The sequence below is a fragment of the Lepisosteus oculatus genome, chromosome 5 (assembly GCF_040954835.1).
Source record: "Lepisosteus oculatus isolate fLepOcu1 chromosome 5, fLepOcu1.hap2, whole genome shotgun sequence".
Lineage (NCBI taxonomy): Eukaryota > Metazoa > Chordata > Actinopteri > Semionotiformes > Lepisosteidae > Lepisosteus > Lepisosteus oculatus.
Genome location: NC_090700.1, coordinates 61226615 through 61247077, shown reverse-complemented (window position 1 = coordinate 61247077; position 20463 = coordinate 61226615). Strand labels below are relative to the sequence as shown.

Here is a 20463-nt window from a genome sequence, read left to right as displayed (position 1 = left end):
GAACACGACTTCATTATCTCCCATTTCTCTCACCCCAGGTGCACTGACAATGATCAAACAGAAACTCTGCCTTAAGCTTTTATGTAGGGGCAGCTAAACAACAATGTTTATTAGTCTCCATTCAGATAACGGAAACTTGAGTTTTTTATATTCTTGTTTGGTCAGAAAGGAAAATAATTTTAATCTGAATTTTATTATTTAGTAGGACCTGAGACAGAATTCCCTTTTCATTCCTTCTGGTTCTCTCAATGAAAAAAAGAAGAACAACACATAATAGCAGTCATACCAACAATAGCTCTAAAAGGCACAAACAGCCTGCATCAGAAGAATAGCTTACCTGGCACAACTGTTTTTTGCACTGTAAAGATTTAACTGGAATCTACTGTGGCATATTAAGAGTTACTACAGATGTTTTGATCAGTTTATTGAAATTATGGTTCTGGTTATTTTCATAAGAACAGACCATTTACACTGTACATCTTTCTTTAGATAAATTCAATGGACAATGAGTATAAGACTATTCTGGATCTGGAAAACTTTTGCCCTCTTTCTCAAGAACCAAAGAATAGGACAGAGAAACATTAAAAAGTGAAACAAAGAAATATAGTAACTGATTTTTAAATCATGTTTTTCTGAATAATTATGGCAACTGTAATGGGAATTTGAGTAACTGGTGTACAGATTTGTTGGATATTTGCTGTCCACATTACAGTAATCTAATTTTAATGTAACTCTGAGGACTTTAATGATATTCTGGCCCTTTTATTATAAAATCCACTTTCCTTTCTGGTTGATTTTAAGAAGTTTTGCTGTAGCACAAAAAATACAGACCGGTTCAGGTTTTGTGAAATCCTTCAACTTACCCCCCAAAAGTTCACGCAGAACTGCTTTAGCAACTTCAGAAAGTTTTTCAGCAAAATTCTGGCAACTCTGCTTCACTGACCAGGTATTAATAACGTGGTCAGGTGCTGTCTGAGCAGCTCAGATGGAAATAAAAATCTGTATCTCTCTTCAGACAACTCCGGTGAGGAATAAAAGATAAGTGAAAGGCTGTGGCAGCACCTTAATACTCACACAGGCATCAGCAATAGCTTTGGCTTACTGTATGTACTTCAGGACTTTAATTGGCTTCTTGGCTCGTACAGCTCCAATTAAGGGGCCTGTTATATCCATACCCATGGAACTAATTGGCCTAAGTGAAGCAGGACCTGTTGCCTTGCGAATGTTTTAGTTAGAGATGAATTCTGAGACCTGAACCAGCATATTAAAATGCTGAGTGATGCAAAGACATATTCAAGAAAAACTCACAGTCCGTTTCCAAGAACTGACTGCGAAATGGTTTTGGAGTAGAGATGTAGCTTTCTAAAGCAGGCACATACAGAGGTGCTAATGGTGCTGGAGGCGCAGCAATCCAGTAGAGAATATGAATGTTAAAATGATATTTAATAATAATAATAATAATTGCTTACACTTACTGTATACAGCACTTTTCTGGACACTCCACTCAAAGCGCTTTATACTGTAGGTAATGGGGATCCCCTCAACCACAACCAATGAAAAAAATGGCATAACAGTAATGCCCGTTAAGTAGAAAAATCCTGGCCTTCACATAGAAGTCAAAGTAGATATCATACTGTAAATACCACTGATATGTGTAGATTTAAAAATGTAATATCGAACATGTAACATGCATAGAATCATAAAATATGCCTTTTTTGACATAACGTATCAATAACATGACTTGATTAATTTGTTTCTGAAAAATTAATTCTAGTTCTTTAGGCTGAGTATACATTTTGAAGGGTAAAACCTGTGTTTTTCCCCATTCTCACAGTACTAATACCACTCAGTATGATCAATAAATAACCAATTTGCCTGTGGATACATGATAATAGAGCACTAATGTTTTTATGCTTTTAAAATAGGAGTTTTTAACACCATACGCACTTTCACGGTGGGCTTGTTTTTAAGTTATAAGTGAGACCTATGACTTTTTTTCTTTTGATTGCCCCTTGTATAGAATTCATGTACTGTAGATCTGTATACTTTTAAACAGCAGAAACCTTTTTTTTCCATTACCCACCTGAAAAAAAGGGAATTGATTTTAAGACTGATGTGGAGAAAGAGAGCACCTGTTGAGAACAACATCTCTGAAATGATCAAAGTAAATTTTAAAGTAGCTACATGAATTCCTGCATATTGACTAAAAGTGCTCCTTCTTCTGTCATGAAGGTCACATACAGTATGTTTGGTTAATGTGGCTGCAGATTTGACATATGGGAGAATCTGAAAACTAGTGATATCAGTGGTGCGCATTAATGCTGGAGACAGCAGGGGACTGCCTAGCTCGACCAGGGCCTGTCTGTGGCCTACAGACTGTGTCATGGTTCACAACCGAAAAAATGTGAAATTCTTTCATTGGATAAGCTTTTTCCCCAGTCTTTCAACTTCTCAGACTTTAACCTTTTTTAATCCACTGAAACCAAAATTCCTAGCTTTTAATAAAAGTATAAGGTTGTTTCGACCTTTTTCATTTAGGTCTTTAGTTGCAGATTGCTGTATTCTTTTCATTCTGAGACTGTCTTACAAGGCCTCCTTGAGGTTGGGATTTGATAACAACATTCTGCCATGACTGGGATTCAGTGAGTACAGACACTCGTAGGAGAGTTTTTGGAGATTTCTGTAATCTGCGACCATTATCTAGAATCACAAAATAGTGTTTTATAGGATCTGAGAGGTACAGTACCAGTGATGTGGCCTGTGACACAGATCGAGCAACTATCTTTTGAAAGGTTAAAGATTTGTTTTTGTCCAATCCCCTGGCCCATTGGAAGCAACGGGACATTGAGAAGGAGTTTATTCAGGTGATGTGTAAGTCACTGAGGAGATAATGATTCAGGTGTTCTAAATAGGGAAATCTTGTCCAGCAGGGACATCAGCAGTCTTTTGTGCATGGGGTGAGTGCAAACTCTGCTACATTTTGTATGCTTGTATTAAGCCTGCTGTGTGTCTCAGTCAGAAAGGAGAATTCTGCTATAAGGCACCAAGTTCAATTAATCAAGTTCAATTCTGTCCATGCTTGTGAATTTAGTACTCATAAGAGGTGACAGGCAGTGGCTATAGTGAGGCGGAGGGCAAGGAGGTGCTGAGAGCTTAATCTGGTAGCCTTCTAAATTTCATTCCAACCCTGACCTGAACAGCCCCCTGCCAGTCTGATCCAAACCCCTGTAAAGTGAGAGTACCACATTGCACTTATGTGAGTACCTGCTTTGGTGTTAATCCCTGCTGGAGACTAAGCTTGATTTGGCATTTAATTCAAATTCAAGAGTTTGATAGGAAGCATGGGAAATTTAGAACTTCAAACTGTCATGTTTCAGATGCAAAAGAATCCCTTTCAAACTAATTCTAGGGTTTGGAAGAGCACATCAGATTTTGTGTGTGAAAAAGTGTGAAAAAGCAACCAATAAAATTAATAGGTTTTAGGAAATCCTTCACAAAAGGTAAAAAATGCCCCATTCAGATTGCACTGGATTTCAGCTATTGTAATGCCTTCTGGAAACATTTTGTCCGGGAAAGTAAAATAGAACAAACAATTTAACAGCTAGATTAATTACTTTAACAGCTTAGAATGATGAAAAATGGACTTGGAAAAAAGTAGTAACTGTCAACAACAGATGATCGCAATTTACATTTTAGGCTTTTATAATATCTTGTTACATTGATAAACAGGCTTATTTGGAGGGAGATAATGCCTTCTAATTCCTCTTTTACAACAGGACATTTGTAAATCTAGTCCCTTTATGTGTCAGTGCACAGTGTCACAGAAAATAATTTACATGGATATTTGCAGAATACCAGATGTGTAAGCTGCAATAGTTCATTTTGTGAACTGGTAACTTAATAAGCATTTATGAGTTTTGATAGAGGTAGTTTATTCCCCATGATTGTTTTGTGTGATCTACAATATCACAACTAACTAAAGATTGTGATAAAATGCTAAAATATTTGCAACTTAGTATATAAACATAAGCAATGCAAATGTTTAAACTACAGTTGATATCATCAATATATTATTTTACAGGTTGTCACAGCCAAAATATAAGAGTATAAGAGATGTCAACCTATTATCTTGTGGTTTTACAATATCTTATTTAAGAATAGCTGTTAAATAGTTGTTGTACAATAGTTCAAAACCACACTATACCCTTACAGTAACTTTGTAAAAACTTTGCTATAGCATGTTGTATAACATAGCCAGAAAATAACCTTCCGGTCACATCTGGAAATCTTGTTAGAATGTCTGTGTTAGCAGTAATGTCACAAAGGTTTAAGTTTCTCATTACCTGTAAATAAATTACAACTTTTGGTCAATGACTATGCTTCCAACCTATGCAAGACAGAATAACATTACCTGATGGAACAGCTGCTTCATAATGTGATAATGAAAGACCTTTGCACGTCACTTAAGTAATAAAGGCTTAAACATTTCTCCAGGATACTGTGATGAAAATGTGCCTTTGGAAAAGCCTTCACAATTAAGAGCAGCTTTTCATCATTTTTTTTTGTGGGTAACCCTACACAGGTAGGGAACAAAGTTAATAATTGTTTCTTTTGTTGATTTTCTTGCAGTTTGCTATATCACACATACAGCCGGAGCTTTCTCCAGGAAACGAGACCCAGCACAGAAAAACAAACACAAAATGTCTCACTTCGACTCAAAAAGAGAACAAACATGTAGAGCAGGCCTTTCCAGCAGCCCTCCAGGTGACAGAGGCTGTCTGCTCTCTGTACACATCTCTTGTAAGACTCTGTGTTAGATAAGCTAAAAAAAGGAAAAAAATGTTTTATCGTCTCCTCATTCTCTGAACTGAAATGCACTTTAAAAAGGAAGCCAAGTGCACTTCAAAACTCTCCTGTCCACAAAGAATCTGGCCTCCTTATTTGTCTCTAATGATCTCTCCCAAAGGCTGCAAAATAATAGTCTTAATTGATTGAAAGACATCCGCCACTCAGGTCCTTCCTAGTGGTCGTGTCTCTTTTACAGGTGTTTTTGCTGCCTCTCTTTGAGAACCACAATGTGTCCCGGAGTCTGTAGAGGACTAAGTCAAAATTGTACTGTTATGCCAAGGATTAGACTCTCCCTTAAAGTACAGTATAGTGCAGCTTCTGACCATTTGTCACCTCAGTACAAGTGCTGAAGAAGACAGTAGCTACACATCACTGCTCAACTTGTTTTAATTCTGCTACACATTCAAGCACAGAGGTTTCAAGTGGTAGATAAGGCTGGAAAGAATAAGGTTGGAAGAATGCTGTCTAGTGATGGAAGGCTTTTTAACCATTTCAACCAAACATCTTTTTTAAAAAAAAAAAACCTTTTAATAATAACACTACAAATCATTAAAAATTAGTTTTTTAAAACTAGCAAAAGGCCTGTGTATGTGAAATATAAAGGTTGTTACCTGAATTACAGCAAACAAATGAGAAAGAAACCCCATAGATATATAATTTGTTACTGTAGAAGCAAACAATCAGATTGTTGCTGGGATCAGTTCAGCCAGATGAAAGACATGAAAGAATCAAATCACTTACCCCTGGCAGAGTCTTCTGCTCATGCAAAGCACTCTGAGCTTTCAGTGCAGACTCTCTGGCACAGTATGTTAGAAAGGCACATCCTGAGAATACAGATGGAGAAAGGTTGTAAACAACTGTGAGCTTTGGACTTAATTCCATGAATATGTTGGACTGGAGAACTACCCTGATTTGGAAATGACTACATCCACTAAACTAAAATTACACCTTGGTTCTACAAACACAATTTGAAGAGTTAGAGGTACTGAAAACAATCAATTAGCTGATTTGTTTTTGCTATTTGTTCATTATTGTGAGCATTTCAATATATTTTCATATTCCAATGATTTTATTGCACTGCATATGTCTTTATTGTGATTATTCTTTTAGTTTTCTTCCAGGCAAACATAGGGGGAACTTCTATTCAATTTATATTACAATTGCATTAGGAGTGAGGTTTGTGATGTGATGAATGCAAAAATAATGAAACATGAATAAAAGCATAATAAGGACATTAAAAATAAAAGATAGTTCTACATAATATCCTTCTTCAAAGGTATAAAACTAAATAATTTGTGATGGTTGTTGCCAAATTGTGATACATCATTTAAAACTTTATCAGCAAGTTTTACATTTTACAACCTTAAGCTCCAATCTCTGTTTGGAGATTATATTTTCCTCTAACATATACTTACTAATTATTGTGTTACAACATATAGTATGTGGACTTGTTGTACATGTCAACTACTGTATATTGCATAAACAAAAAGGTGAGAAAAAAGCTCTTGACTTTTTTTTCAAAATTATTAGTACATTACTAATTTACTTCCTAAATTGCATAATGCTAAACCACAGAAGAAGATTGTTGCTATCAGGCATGGTGCCAGAAGTGCTTTCTCTCATGAAAAAATAATTACCACAACCTTGACTTTAACACTCCATCATTCTGTCCAGAAACCACCCAAACAATACTGCCAGTTTGTAAAAAATGGATTTCCATTGGGTCCAAGCCAAGGCAACCCTTTGAAAAAGTGCCTAATAACTTCATGTGTTCCTATAGACAATACGTTAAAATCATCTATGGACAATACGTTAATTCTTAGGTTTGCATGATAAGGGAATTAACTGTATTAACAACTCACAACAGCAATTACCAGCCTTCTGTAAAACAGCTCATGACAATCTTCAAATGATGAATGATTGATCAACACAGTCATGAACCTTTAAAGATCAAAGCATTATACTATTATTTAATAAGTTATTTTTTTCTAAAGTTTGAAATACCCACTAATGACAATTAATTATGTTTTTTAAAAAGAAAAAAATAAAGCTGGACAAAATGTGTGTGGATTCTTTTATTTTCTTTACTAAAATATTAGGTTTTCTGCATAATATTAATATATAGGAAAGAACTGTAATGATGTAACCACTTTGTCATGCAGTAATTTGGTAAGGATTTGGTTCAAAGAAAATAATTTTTGTATAAGCTGTTTGATCAATACATTTTAAAATGTACTTGGGAGTTTTCAGGTGCAGTGTTTATTTTAAAAAGTGCAGGACTGAGGTTACATTGAGTGGTACATTGCTCATCAGCATCATTTAAGTGCAAGAAATATAGGTATCCAATGCAATGTTATTTTCATGTAATGCTCCTTTTAATGGTTACCAGTGGATATGGTATAACCAAATTCTGCAGGAGTTACCCACTTATCTTCAAGCTCGGGTAGAGTTATGTCAAGTTTAGTTTCTTGACATAAGGGCTGGTATTTGGGTCTCTCAATCTCTTGCCTCCAAGTGCCTCAGAAGCACAGTGCTTCACAAGATTAAAACACAACACCTTTTCCCAGAATCTGTCAGCACAAAGTAAACCTCTGGAGAAAACACTGTCAGTTATAGCTGTGTTATTGACGATGGAGTCTCTACACTTCAGAAGACAGCAGCTTATAGATCTCTGGTAGCGTTTAATCAGATGAGTCATTGACACTAATATAAGAGAGCTATCTTCCAGACATCCATATTTATCTTTTCCCCTTTTTTCCATTTTTATTAATATTATAGATAGTGCTTTGGTGTACATTACATACTTGTAAATAGATATGGATTAAAAACTGATTAAGTTTAATATGAGAAAGTTAAAAACTGAAAACTAGCTATGGTGGTAAACAAACTACTTAATTTATATAATACATTTTGTGCTTAAGAAAAGTTATAAATTACAAGTGGCTCTTCAACCCAAACAAACCATAGTTTGGTTATTAGTATCTAAAGATAAGGATGGGGATCTTATCCATCCATTTCTAGGTTATCAACTTTAACATTGCTGATAGTAGCTTGTCCCAAATTCATACAATGCTCTTGTGTAAAAAAGTGATTTTTCCCAGTTTAACATGCATTTGCACATAGTTTCGTCTGGTCAACATTGATTCTGGAGAAGTGCATTGTGTTGACTTTGTCTATATCTTTGAATTTCAAATACAGGAACGACATCCCTAATAATCTTCTCTCTTCAGGGCTAAAATGTTTAGTTATATTAGCCTGTTAATATACAGTAGGACATTCCTTTAAGTGCAGAAATGTATGTGCTCACTCATATAGGGACTTATTTCAGAGTACCAAAGTCTATTTTATAAAGTGGAGACCAAAATGGTACACAATTTTCTAAATGAGGTCTAACTAGTGTAAAGTACAACTTCACTATACTGTATATCCTAGCACTGTTTGTTTTTTAGTGCCTCACTGCATCGTCAAAAATGTATATGATCTGTCAACATTTTCAATATAATCATTTTTTTTGTGTTTCCTGTATTTAGATTTAGATTTATACTTCCTGTAACATTCTGATCTTATCAACATTAAATGTTTTGCCAGTTCTTTGCCCAGTTGATTTGATTTTTGTCAAAACCTTTCTAAATTTTCTTTGCAGCTTCTTAACAGTGTTTGTTTATCCTCAATTTTGGTATAATTCATGAAATTGCTCAATTTAAATCAGAATTTAGTGTTCTTAACAAAGATACCTGAAAATACTTCACCCAAATCTTTTTTGCACTCTTTGTTTTCCACCCACTTACCAGTTCCCAACTGAGAAGCACACATTATCTTGAATACTGTGTGAATACCTACTGATGCAAAATAAGAATAAATCATATATAAGGGACTTTATCAAAGCTGTCTGAAAATTTAAAAGAACCCTAATGTATGTTTTGTTTGTTCCCATTACTGTTGTTGTGTTCAAAGTACTCAAACATCTTTTCTTAAATCTATGTCTCTCAGGATCATATTTATAATGTTCCTACAGTTTAGATCTAAATATCTTTTCCATATTTGTATGTGTAGCAGATGTGAGACTTATTGGTCTATGATAACTTGATCACTTTTTTATGGATGGGTTCTTCATTATCAGTTTCACACTCAGACCCCTGTCTAGTGGCTGCTGAAAGTCCTCAATCTCAATCAGTTCCTTCATTTGTAAACACATGGGTGAAATACTCACTTCCATCATCTAAGAGTTTCCAATTATTACCTCTGAGACCCTTCTCTTTTATGTTCGTCTGCTGTTGCAATGCTGAAAACATTGCATTATTTCTTTTAGCTCCATTGCAATATTCTTTTATGTCTCTCATTTGACATTCCTCACTTCCTGTGTAACCAGTGCTTGCAGTTCGTTATATTCTTTTTCTTTAAATAGGTCCATTTCTTAAAAATATATATATTTATCTTTTGTACTTTTATTATTTCATTTATTTAACAATTCAGTTCACTGCTTTCTTGGCTTTGTTTACATACTCCTGGGATAAACCAGTTCTGTGCTTCAAGCATAATATCTTTAAACTCCTGCCATCCTTTCTCTGTTGATTCCATATCTATCTGATCACATTCACTTTCTTGTAAAAAGTTTCTAACCTTTCATAATCTGCAATCCTGAAATAGTTTTTCTTTTGCAGTTTCTAAATTTACCTCAAAGCATGCTATATTGTTACAGTTATTTAATAGTCATTTCTTTTTCATTTCCCTGAACCCTCTCTTCATCATTTGAAAAGACTAGATCAATACAGACATTCCTTCTAGCAGATGATTTGACAAAATGAGTATCAAAGCAGCCATATCTGCCATTTAATTTTAAACTGCTGACACTTGCTTTGTTTTTTTCACAATGTACGTGAGAGAAATCAAAATTTCCCCTGATAACTACTTCCTTTAAACGTATGTTCCTGATTTCATTATACTGTATAAGAATGCTTTATAATGGATAAATGAATTTGGTGGTCTGTCATATTCCTAAAACCATGTGCTTTGAAGTTTATGTCTGAGTTATAGTTTCTGAGACCTTCTTTCATTTTTCTTTCTGGAACCCTGAGTACAGTTTGATCTGTTTTCTTTACCATCACTCTTGTTGATCCATTTTTCTGTGATTCTCATTCCATCATAATTACTGCTATAGCCTCTATCTGTTTACATTGTCCTTGAGAAAGAAAAATTGCAAATAGTGGGGTACAAAATAATTACAAATGCCAATATTTGGCCACATTTCTCCTTTTATAATTTTGCAATAATCTGAAGTGCTTTGGTACAGTGATGAAAAACTTCCATCATTGTGTGTGCCACTTCTTGGTCCTGGTGAACTTTAAACCCCAATATTATGAAAAATAAAGGAATATGATTAGGTGAAAATGAAGCTACAGGATGAATTAAAAAGTTGTGATGACAAATTTTGTCTGCCGTTTCATTTTGCATTCATAAACAATAAGAGAAAATGACGTTGATTTAAACCTGACATGTTACCTGAAGCAACTATAAAAGCTGCCTCTCTAAGATCTGCTAACAAGTACACTTCAGTCCTGACCTGAATACCCCCTGTCATGTCAGGCATTCTGGGCATGTCAGAAGAATGGCTGCCAGTTTCTCATTGCCATCTGACAAAGTGGAATTCTGAAAAGGCTGTCATAGACCAGGTGTTAACAGCTGCTGGGATAGAATTTGAAAAACCCTGTCCCCAGATACCTGCTACATAAAGAACAGTTTTATTTTTAAGAGCCAATTAATCTTGATTATAGAAATAAGGCATTACCACTGACTCAAAGACCATAGAACCTAATGACAGCTCTCAGACACTCACAGGTTTTAATGTTGATGCAACACATGTAGGAACTCTTAAGATTAATACAATGGAATAGAATGATTCTCGTGGCTTCATATACACATATATGTTAAATGCATAGAATATTGACACTGATAACAAAAGGTTTCATGACTTGAACATAAGCTCAATGCTCATAATTACTACGGCTATTTCTCCTAAACCCCCAAAAATATCTTCATAATTCTGCCTTTAGCTCCAGCAAGACAGCCAGGTTTGTTTGAATTATGTTACATACTATAACTCTGAGCCACCCCATCCATGACTGGAGATCCAATCTATCTGTATACACTTGTGAAAATAGATTACTACTGTGACACAACCCACCATGAGTATTACCACAAATTGCAAGATGCTATAGACATAAGCACACTTGGTATTAAATTGCATGTTCAGGATTCTGAAAACGGACTCCAGATTAAATCACTACATGGCTATATCATGGGACAGTTCATCTTCTGTCAAATGATTAATGGTAAAAAATTCAAGGCAGCACAAATATGACAAACATTTACTGTATGCATTTATTTCTTAACATGGGGAGTGATTTTCCAGTTTGGGCATCAAATCTCTACATACTTAATGTGCTAAACAGCGTAAAGTTTTGCCAAAGTGGAAAGTGTAAATGAATATTTGTAATAAAGAGTCGAGTATCTCAGCTATTGAAAGCTATCAGGAAACAATTGTGTCTGAATATAGCCAGTAGCACTGTGTCCCACATCTCATCAGCACAATGTACAATGCCTTGTAATTCATAGTTTGTTCTTGTGTTTTTGCATAATTATATTGGATGTAAAAGTAATCTAATATATATTAGAGTAGAGACTCAAGCCTTCTGCACAGCTCTCGGAAGTATAATGCATTACATTGTTCCTCAGGAAATACCAACCCCCCACTACTTTCCAACCTCATCCCAAATTCCCCTTTAAAGCTCTACTTGACAGAAGAGGAGGCAAGTGTTTTATCTCAATCTCTGTGATATCAAACAGAAGCTGTACTGCACAGCATTTAACAAAGGCATCTGTAACATAATTAGATTTTAAAAATGGCCTGTAACCATGGAGACAAACGAGTAGATAGAATATTATATACCTTTTGTGAATTCATGTGATATTCTAAGTGTATTGTATGTATTTTATTCGATACCTTATTCAACTACTGCTCTTCAGGTTCAGATTAAAGAAGAGATGTGCTCTCACCAAGAAAGGTATGAAACTATAGTATATTGTATTTGCTGTGGAGTTGAATTCAGCTTTAAATGGTTTGTAATGGCTGTATTACTGTGTGTGGGAGGGCCAGCGGACCCTGTTTTCTGGCAGTTCAGCTAAGAATTCTTTTTGAAGGTATTAACAAAACTCTCCCAAAGTGCTAAAGATCTCACTTCAATTTTTCATAATTGAGCTGATAAGGCAAATCTTTTAATATGCAAATGCAACTCCAAGGAGCATCTACGTACAAGATTTGTTCTTTCTTTTTTTTCCTTCTTTTGTTTTTCTTTTTTTTTGCATTCAAAGGGAATCAGCAAAGGTCTATTCTCAATCCCGTGAAAATGGAGCATTTTCTTAAGGGGGATAATTACACAGCAGTGATGTCTCCAGTAAGTTATTTTGTGGATAGCAAAAGAAAAATGCAAAACACATGCATTAAACAAAATTTTGTTTAATGGCACTTCATTTTAGTTTTATATGTAATCAGTGTCTATAAGTGTATCCACATTACATGTTTACAACAGGTCAAAATGTTGAAAGAGACAAGTGATGCTGGATTGCACAATACTCATGACTCCCAGACACCCAGACAAAGGGTACTCAATATATTGTCTTTCCTTAAAATATACAGTAAATCCAAGAGGAAATGTCAGGTAGGTTGTTTTAGTGATTTTCCCAATATAAACAAAATATAATAGTAAGATCTCACAAGATTTTTTGGCTGGTAAAAGTACACTGTCTTTTCTTTCGTCAAACAGATGCCTTTGTAACAAATCCATCGCCTGTGCACTAGAGACTGTAAGAAGATTAATGCATCTGTGTTGCTGGTGTCTGAATACAGTATTCAGGTATTACAGGATTTAATCAAATGATAGTAGAGAGACTGCAGCTAAACCACCCTTTGTAGTTAAGGCTCCCAAAGACTGCCCTCTGCTTTAAGAAAGGCATATGATTCATAGCGCTACCAAAGCATGACTGGACATTTTTTTTTCCATTTCCAACACTCAGTCAAGTGTATTTATGAGATATGCTAAACCATCTTCCTGGAAAATAGATGTGCTATGAAACTGTCAATAGTGTATTCCTATAATGGTGATACATTTCTCTTTTGGGAATGTTTTAAAACTATGAACCAACTTTCTCATTTGGACACAGCATGTGAAGTGTGGCTGAGACTTCATTATACTGTACACTGTGGATCACCTGTTGCTCTGCAAGTTAATGTTTTCCTCCTAATATTGATATCTCCAGTCCTGAATTCAGAAAAAGCATTTCAAACAATGCACACTTAATCAGAATGAACCTGTCTTCAAAAAACCTACGTTCGGATTTTAAAGCATATTTTATTAAATATGAATTGTTGCTTCACACTTTGTTTCTTAATGTTTCTATTGGCATTTATCATGCTAACACATTATCCTATCAAAGAAAAAAACAAAAAAATCACAATAATAAAACATGGTTTTAATTACCACTGTGTCCTGTGTATAAAGAACTTTATGAAGATTTATTTTTCCAAGGGCATTCAAAAAAAGGAAAATAAGCTACAATCTCTGAGTACAGGTACTCTGACTTAAAAAACTCAGCAGTCTAAGAGTGAAGAAAGCCTTCTTTTCTCCTGAAACAAAAGAAGAGATTTCACTTGGAAAACCACATTCAAAGTACTTTGTTTACTAAATGGAGTTGAGATTACAGCTTGATCACCTTAATCATTTAAGAATTTTAAAAAATATTTATGAGCCTTAACTGTTAATAACGTGTATTCTGAAAATGAGGGGTAACCCTAAGTATTGAATGCTCTAAACCTACAAGTTTAAGTGAAAAGAAAAGAATGGGTGAAAACTTAGAGGCGAATGAAGACTTCTGTGTCTGAGCACGGACTGCCAGCATGAAGCCATAGCCTGAAATAATTAGAAATGCAAATCTCAGATACACCATGAAATAAAATGGATTCCATCTATCCATTTTCTAGCCACTTCATCCAATACACGGTTGCAGATCTGAAGCCTATCCAAGCAAGCAACAGGCAAAATGCAGGATACACCAAACACCAATTAACTCTAACAACACATCTTTGGACTGTGGGAGAAAACCAGAGGGAAACCAGGTTTCCCACACAAACAAAGGAAGAATATACTACTCCACAAACACAGCAATCCAGGAACTGATCCAAGGGCACCAGTACTGCAAAGCAACCATGCTAACCACTGTACCACCCTGCCACCCTTCAAAATATACTAACAATGTAATAATTAAATAGCAATATGAACTATTCCATATAAATTTACATTAAGTGTAGACTGTGCATCAAATTCCATGTAGGACTGAATTGACTTTTAGACAGTTATTTATGAATTACTTAAGTAATGTATGAAATAATTAATAATCAGGATTAAATCTTTGAAACAATTATTGAAGAGATACAAATCTAATACATATAATTATATTGAGTGATAACCCAAACATAAAGTGTTTAGAAGTGTTTAGAAGCCAGTACTACAGTATATTTTTTTATCCAAGTTGAATTTCAGACCATTTAGTCACTTCATGAGAAACCCGAAATGTTCCAATAAAGAACAATTTGAAATTTAAACAAAACCTGACAGGTTGTTTTAGGATGTAGTACAGGTTGTAGTAGAATCTGTTGAATATCTCAGATATCTATTTTATATTGTCCAGCTTCTTTCTGTAGAAATTATTAATGGGTGTGTGCTTATATGTAGGGGAGTGTGGGTTGTAATGTTATTTTGTTTAATCAATTATTAACATTCTGTGCCACCAGTAAACATCAGGTCTCATGCTATGCCCTTTAAACACAAAACAGTCTAGGTGGTGAATTAGTATGGATAATTACTACAATTCATATTTTCATTCTAGGAGTTTTTCTTTAAGTGGAGGAAAAACTTTGTTTAGTAAGGTAACAATAAGATTGACTCTCTGTTTTTCTTTCCAAATTAATTCACATCACATCCAATGTTTCATATTGAATGCATTTGGATTCTTACAGTTGAGTTTTGCATTCAAGTCAAGCCCTTGATAATGAGGAATTACGTTACCGAGAAAGGCAAGGCCTATAAGGGTACTATGCACTGTAATTTTAAACAAAAGGGCAAACTGCTTTTTAATGAGATGAGAAAGTCACAACAATATTTATGAATAATAGCAGTGCATGTGCAAAATAATGCTGTGCTTGAAAAATAATGGCAAATGTTAGAGGTTATGTGACATTTCGGTTAAAGTGCTTTTTTTTCTAGGGCTTTATCAAACTTGCTGAATGAAAAGAAGCCTAAATACATACATTGCTAACACAAGTGAGTTTGCAGAAAGTGTTGTAAAACTGCTCATCTTCTCTTCCTTTAACAGAGAATACCAGTTTGGTGCTTTGATTTTGATTTTTTACATAAAGCCTGAAGCCATACATCTTCTTGTTCATACAGTTTCCTAGCACATGATCTAAAGAAATAGTTCGGCATGGTTAACCCTTCATAGCCATAATGCTTTGGTAGATGCTATGTCGCAAAAAGCACACCAACAATGAACTGTTGCCTTTATTCACAAAACATTCAGTGTTAGCATTATGGATTCCAAAGACTATGAATGTCAAGATGATTTATTAAAATTAATAAAGAATAACTTTATACGCAACAAATTTAAAATGATCCAGGTGCAATGTGATTAAACATGTCAATTTATGTTTGTGTTTTATTCAGTTTAGAGGTGTTTGGGCAATAGAAAATTTGTGGTACATCCTATGTGACTAACATATTCTAAAGAGATATGATTTTAAGCCCATTTGGAGGAGTTGTAACATACTTGTAGTTCAACATTGTATGAATAAATTTCTGTGCACCTGATTGTTAGGAAGAGAACTGTATGTGTGGTGATGAATAAGTGACCATTAAAGTAATTTTAGGTCTGACCACCATCAAATGATAAGATGTCCAAAACAGACTACTTTGCATGGTTCACAAGATGATTTACAATAGGAGCAAAAGGAGTCATACGGTAGAAGAATCAGGTGCTGAGAGCCCAAACTTGCATGTGCACTCAGTGGCATTTAAATTAGCCGTTTTTGTGGATTAGCTTTACTTATTTACTCTTTATTCTTGATAAATGGGTTTATAAAAAGGTATCCTGCTGTTACTGTAAACAGGATAGACAGTTGAATAATTCATCAGCAACAAATTAAAAAAATCTAATGATTTACCATATTCAGTGAAAGAAACTACTTTTAATATTGAATTAAAATGTGTATATATGCAGCCTTCCGTTGTGTGTTTGCATGTTTGTGAACAGTGTTGAACAGTAGATCACAAACATCCGTACGTACTGTAGATAAAAGGATGATTTTTTTTGTTCGTTTGAGAAGGCCATTAAGTTCGAGATTACACATTGTGAAGGAGAACTCTAAAATAAAAAAATGTTTACTTAATATTAAGCCTAAAAGTACGTTCTGGAATACATTTTTGCAAAATGATTTGCATAAAATTATTTTCGTCTTACTTTCATATTACTACTACTGCTACTACTAATAATGAATGATATACAGCGCATAAATACTACTGAATGAATTAAAATCAAAAGCTGCTGTCTTTGACGGCACAGCATGACGCTTTCGGTGAAAAGTAATCTGGGATTGCGATCCTTACAGAGCGTAGTTTCATTTCATGTAAGAAACGTACGTCCCCTGTGGTAGTCCTGTGTATCTTTGTCCCGGATTTGTGTGGCCTTCACCTTAGCGTATACTTGTAACACCAGAACCGAAAGCCAGAAATTTTAAAACAATAACAACAGCGTGTGTAACTTTAACATTGGTTTACACACAGTAATTGAACAGAAACTCCGAAGATACAAAACGTCCAGAAGACACTGCTTTCGATGTACGTAAATTTCCTAGACCGAATGTTCTCAAAAAATGTGCTTGACACTTGTGTGGCTTGTTTCTTTACCACGGTTCTTGCTCTATATAGATCCCGAGGTACGAGATGTAAAGTAGCTGTATTAATTCTATAGAGCGCATTAACTTGTAGCCCCCACAGGGCAAGCAAGCGACCTGTTTCTCTGTGATTAGCGAAGTCTGCTGCTCAGAAGGAGATTTTCTGAGAGCAGTAATTGATGTGAGAGACGGCTCAGTGGACTAATCTTCTCTAGTGATCGTTTGTTTTTCAATATGTTCATCCCTATTATGTCCGTGGTTTATCAAATACAAGGAGATCCCCCCCCAAAAAAATAAAATAAAAATGACTGCAAAACATACTGAATAAAAAGGGCTAAATATAACCGTAGCGCACCAAAAAATGCGCGGCACACTGAAACATTTATCTCTCAGTATGGTATAGCCTACTTACTAAACCCGGTGGAGGGCAATTCATAAAAATAACAAGAAAGCTTATTTTCCCAGTCCCATAAAATCTTAAAGACCTCTGACATAACACGAAATAATAGCTTGACAAACTTATTAATAATAAATGCAGTGTTCTGCATCTGACAAGTTATAATAACCCCTATGGTTAGTACGTTTAAGCGATAAGATGTGAACGCTTTACCAGCAGACACAGAGACGTTTGCGTGTGCAAACATCTTTATCTGCAGTCTGTTAATCGCTTCGTCTTAATATAGAAGGAACATAATAATACTTTTAATAATAATAATAATAATGCACGTTAATGAGCTTTGAATTAATAGTATTGCTAATTTGTATCCACTTTTGAGCTACAGTTCATTTCACACCTTCAGTTACAATGTATGAATGGAAATTTGAACTTAGGCCAAATCGTGCAAAATGTTGTTAATATAATAAACTTAAAAGGAGGAACAAACCGTTTACTTGTCTGTTGTCCACCATAATATATATTTTTTCATTCTTCACTGGCAAATGTAATGTTTGACGTTTGCAGCAAACATGCAGCTTAAATAGGGAGGTTGCGTGACTAATGAAGAACTTGGTCAATCCTTCCATTCGAATAACTTAAACTTAACAGGGCTCTAAAAAGAAGTGAAATATTTCTTATTTGATAGCCCTTTTTGTTGGATCACAAAAATAAGTTTGGATACAACTGCATTAATAGGCTATTATACATAACATTGATGTATAGATACATCATTGTGCATGCTTCATTCTCACGCAAATATTTCAACAACGCTTTCATAAAAAACGTTTGGTGATAAAAATCCCACCGCAGACTTTCATAAGGCATCTTTCACCTTGACCACACAAATAACATATATATATAATTTATTACTGGGCTGCAAATCTAAATAAATGTAAGTTACCATAATGTTGGCATTTTTATTAAATGTACCGTAGGTTATCATAATTACAATAAATTGATGTCTAACATATATGTTAACAGTAGTGAAAACAGTTTTTTTTAACTGGATGTTCAAGTCAAGTTCAGAGCCTGATGATCAATACTTTAACCTCGGAGGAGGGGTTAGATGAAAGAGCTCTTTGTTTGATGTAAGCAAACTTTAATTTTCCTTTGCCAGTTGTTTTGCCGAAGTGTATTAGCCACCACAGACAAAGCCCTGCTACTGTACATTGGCTAGTGAATTAATTTCCCAAGTTTTGTGATAATAAAGGTCTAATTTAATTTACATATTTATCAGAAATTAGAGCTGCTTCGATTTCTCATTGGTCATTTTTTATGATTTCCAGAACGGGGTTTGGAGAGATTTGTGATGATTTCAATCGAAGAGGCACAATGTTTATGTTTAGATTATTTTTATCTTGCTATCAAAGAAAGAAGTGAAAGAAAGGAAAAGAAAACGAATAAACGCATGGGTTGGTGGGTGGAATTTGGTCTTTTATCTTCTGCTTACCTTACAGACAAAAAAAATAAAATGTGTGCATTTTAGTTGAGGTTGGTTTGATCTAATCTTCCTTACAGTGTGACCGAGAAAACAAATGAAGTTAATGTTCCTTGTCTAATTCTGTACACCACAGTTAACAATGCATACAGAGACGTACACAGCCAGCTCTTAACTTTTAAATGACCTCATTCGTAATATAAAGCAAACAATCAATCCAAATTGGCTGTATCTACTATTTAGAACTCGCAGATGTCCAATATAGAACTACCGAAGTTAACCCTTCCATCCCAACCATCAAAAAATTGCCAGACAACAGAGAACTAGAGTTGTCCACTTGGCTTACTGTTAACTTCATCAGCCGCTATGAGTTTATTGTGCTGATGTCCTTAGAAGAGCCTGTTAGGGAACCACCGCTACAATTTAGTAACACCAACAAAGAAAAACATGCACTGAATTTGAGTTTGTCGCGCACCAAATGCACACAGCCTTAAACCTCTGCGCTTGCACTCATTACGAATGAAATTGTTTCGCGAAGCGGCCCCAACAGTGACAACCTGAAAATAGCACTTTATTGTTAAAAAAAGTAATGATCCTAGGTTCTACAGAGAGACCGACCTTTATGCATTCCCGTGAACCTGTCTTTCAGCACGGTGAGTTCATAGATCTTGCCGAATTCCTCAAACAGGGGCTTAAGATCTTTCTCCTCCAGGTTTCTAGGGATCTGCCCGATAAAGAGCTTGATGGCATCGTGGTCTTTCATGGGAATGGTGCTCTGCCCGATGCTCAGCCCGTTCATCCTGCCGGAGCTGTTCGTGGTGCTGAAGCCATTCTCCTGCTGCACTCCGTTCGTAGTGACTGTAGCCATCTTTTTCCAATGGGCCGGCTATTCTCCCTCTCTCTCTCGCTCTCTCTCACGCACACACCCGCTCTCTCTCTTTCTCTCCTGTATTTCTCTCTCTCCCTCCCTCGGTCCTTTAAATTTCGCCTTATTTATCTTTTATATTTTCCTTCCCTCTCGTTCTCCCTCGGTTTCTTTCTCCGTGTCAGCTGCCACTCTGCCTTATGACGTCAGCTCACGGGCTCTTGACTAGACCCCCATCCAATTTGCATAATAAGTACGTCTAAGCCAATCAGAAGAGGCAGTGGCCAGCGGCCTAAGGGGTGGAGGGTTACATCCAAACATTTGTGTACGAGAGAGATTGGAAACTTGAAAGCAAGGAAACCGAAGTAAAAACTAAATTACATTACTTTTTCAACGTGTCACCTCCAATATAATGCGAACTAAAAAAAATCTCCTCTTTTCTGAGCATGTAAAAGGCAACATCAGATTCATAAATGTATATGCGTGTTTGAATGAGTATGTTTATCATTTTTCTGTACTTGTGGTGAATATTGGTCGCTTCGGATAATGATGGCTGCTCAAAAATAAAATAACATGATTTAATTTCTAGCGAGTTACTAAATCTAAATTAGATTTTGCGGAACTAAGTTAGGTCAAAGCAGCGTTGCTTTAAAATTTAACAAGCTTTGTTTATGCAAACAGCGGAATATCAGTCGCTTCTCGGGAAATTCTAACCACTATTACGCTCTTAAACGTTGCTCATCAAACAGTGCATTTCTGAAGAGAATAAGACCTGTTTTCAGTTGTTCCGCTTACATAACTACTGTAACAAGAACACGCTTTTCTTGCACCTTGACTTCATCACATTGATACTTTAGGCTAGGAGACATGTTCTGCTC

At 35.4% G+C, this 20463-nt stretch overlaps 1 protein-coding gene across 10 annotated transcripts in view; it reads right to left on the bottom strand.

Moving 5' to 3' along the window:
- Positions 1–19804, bottom strand: part of celf6 (CUGBP Elav-like family member 6) — a 146117-nt gene extending 126313 nt beyond the window's left edge. For all 10 annotated transcript variants that reach the window (XR_001478090.2, XM_015343717.2, XM_015343721.2 and 7 more), the window contains exons 1-2: positions 19339–19804; positions 5590–5672 (exon numbers count right to left, since the gene is read on the bottom strand). Coding sequence is in view for 9 of the 10 variants with exons in the window: in XM_015343717.2 (XP_015199203.1) it covers positions 5590–5672; positions 19339–19588 (333 nt within the window). In the remaining variant the exon portion in view is untranslated. The remainder of the gene's footprint in view (positions 1–5589; positions 5673–19338) is intronic.
- Positions 19805–20463: the final 659 nt, after the last annotated feature.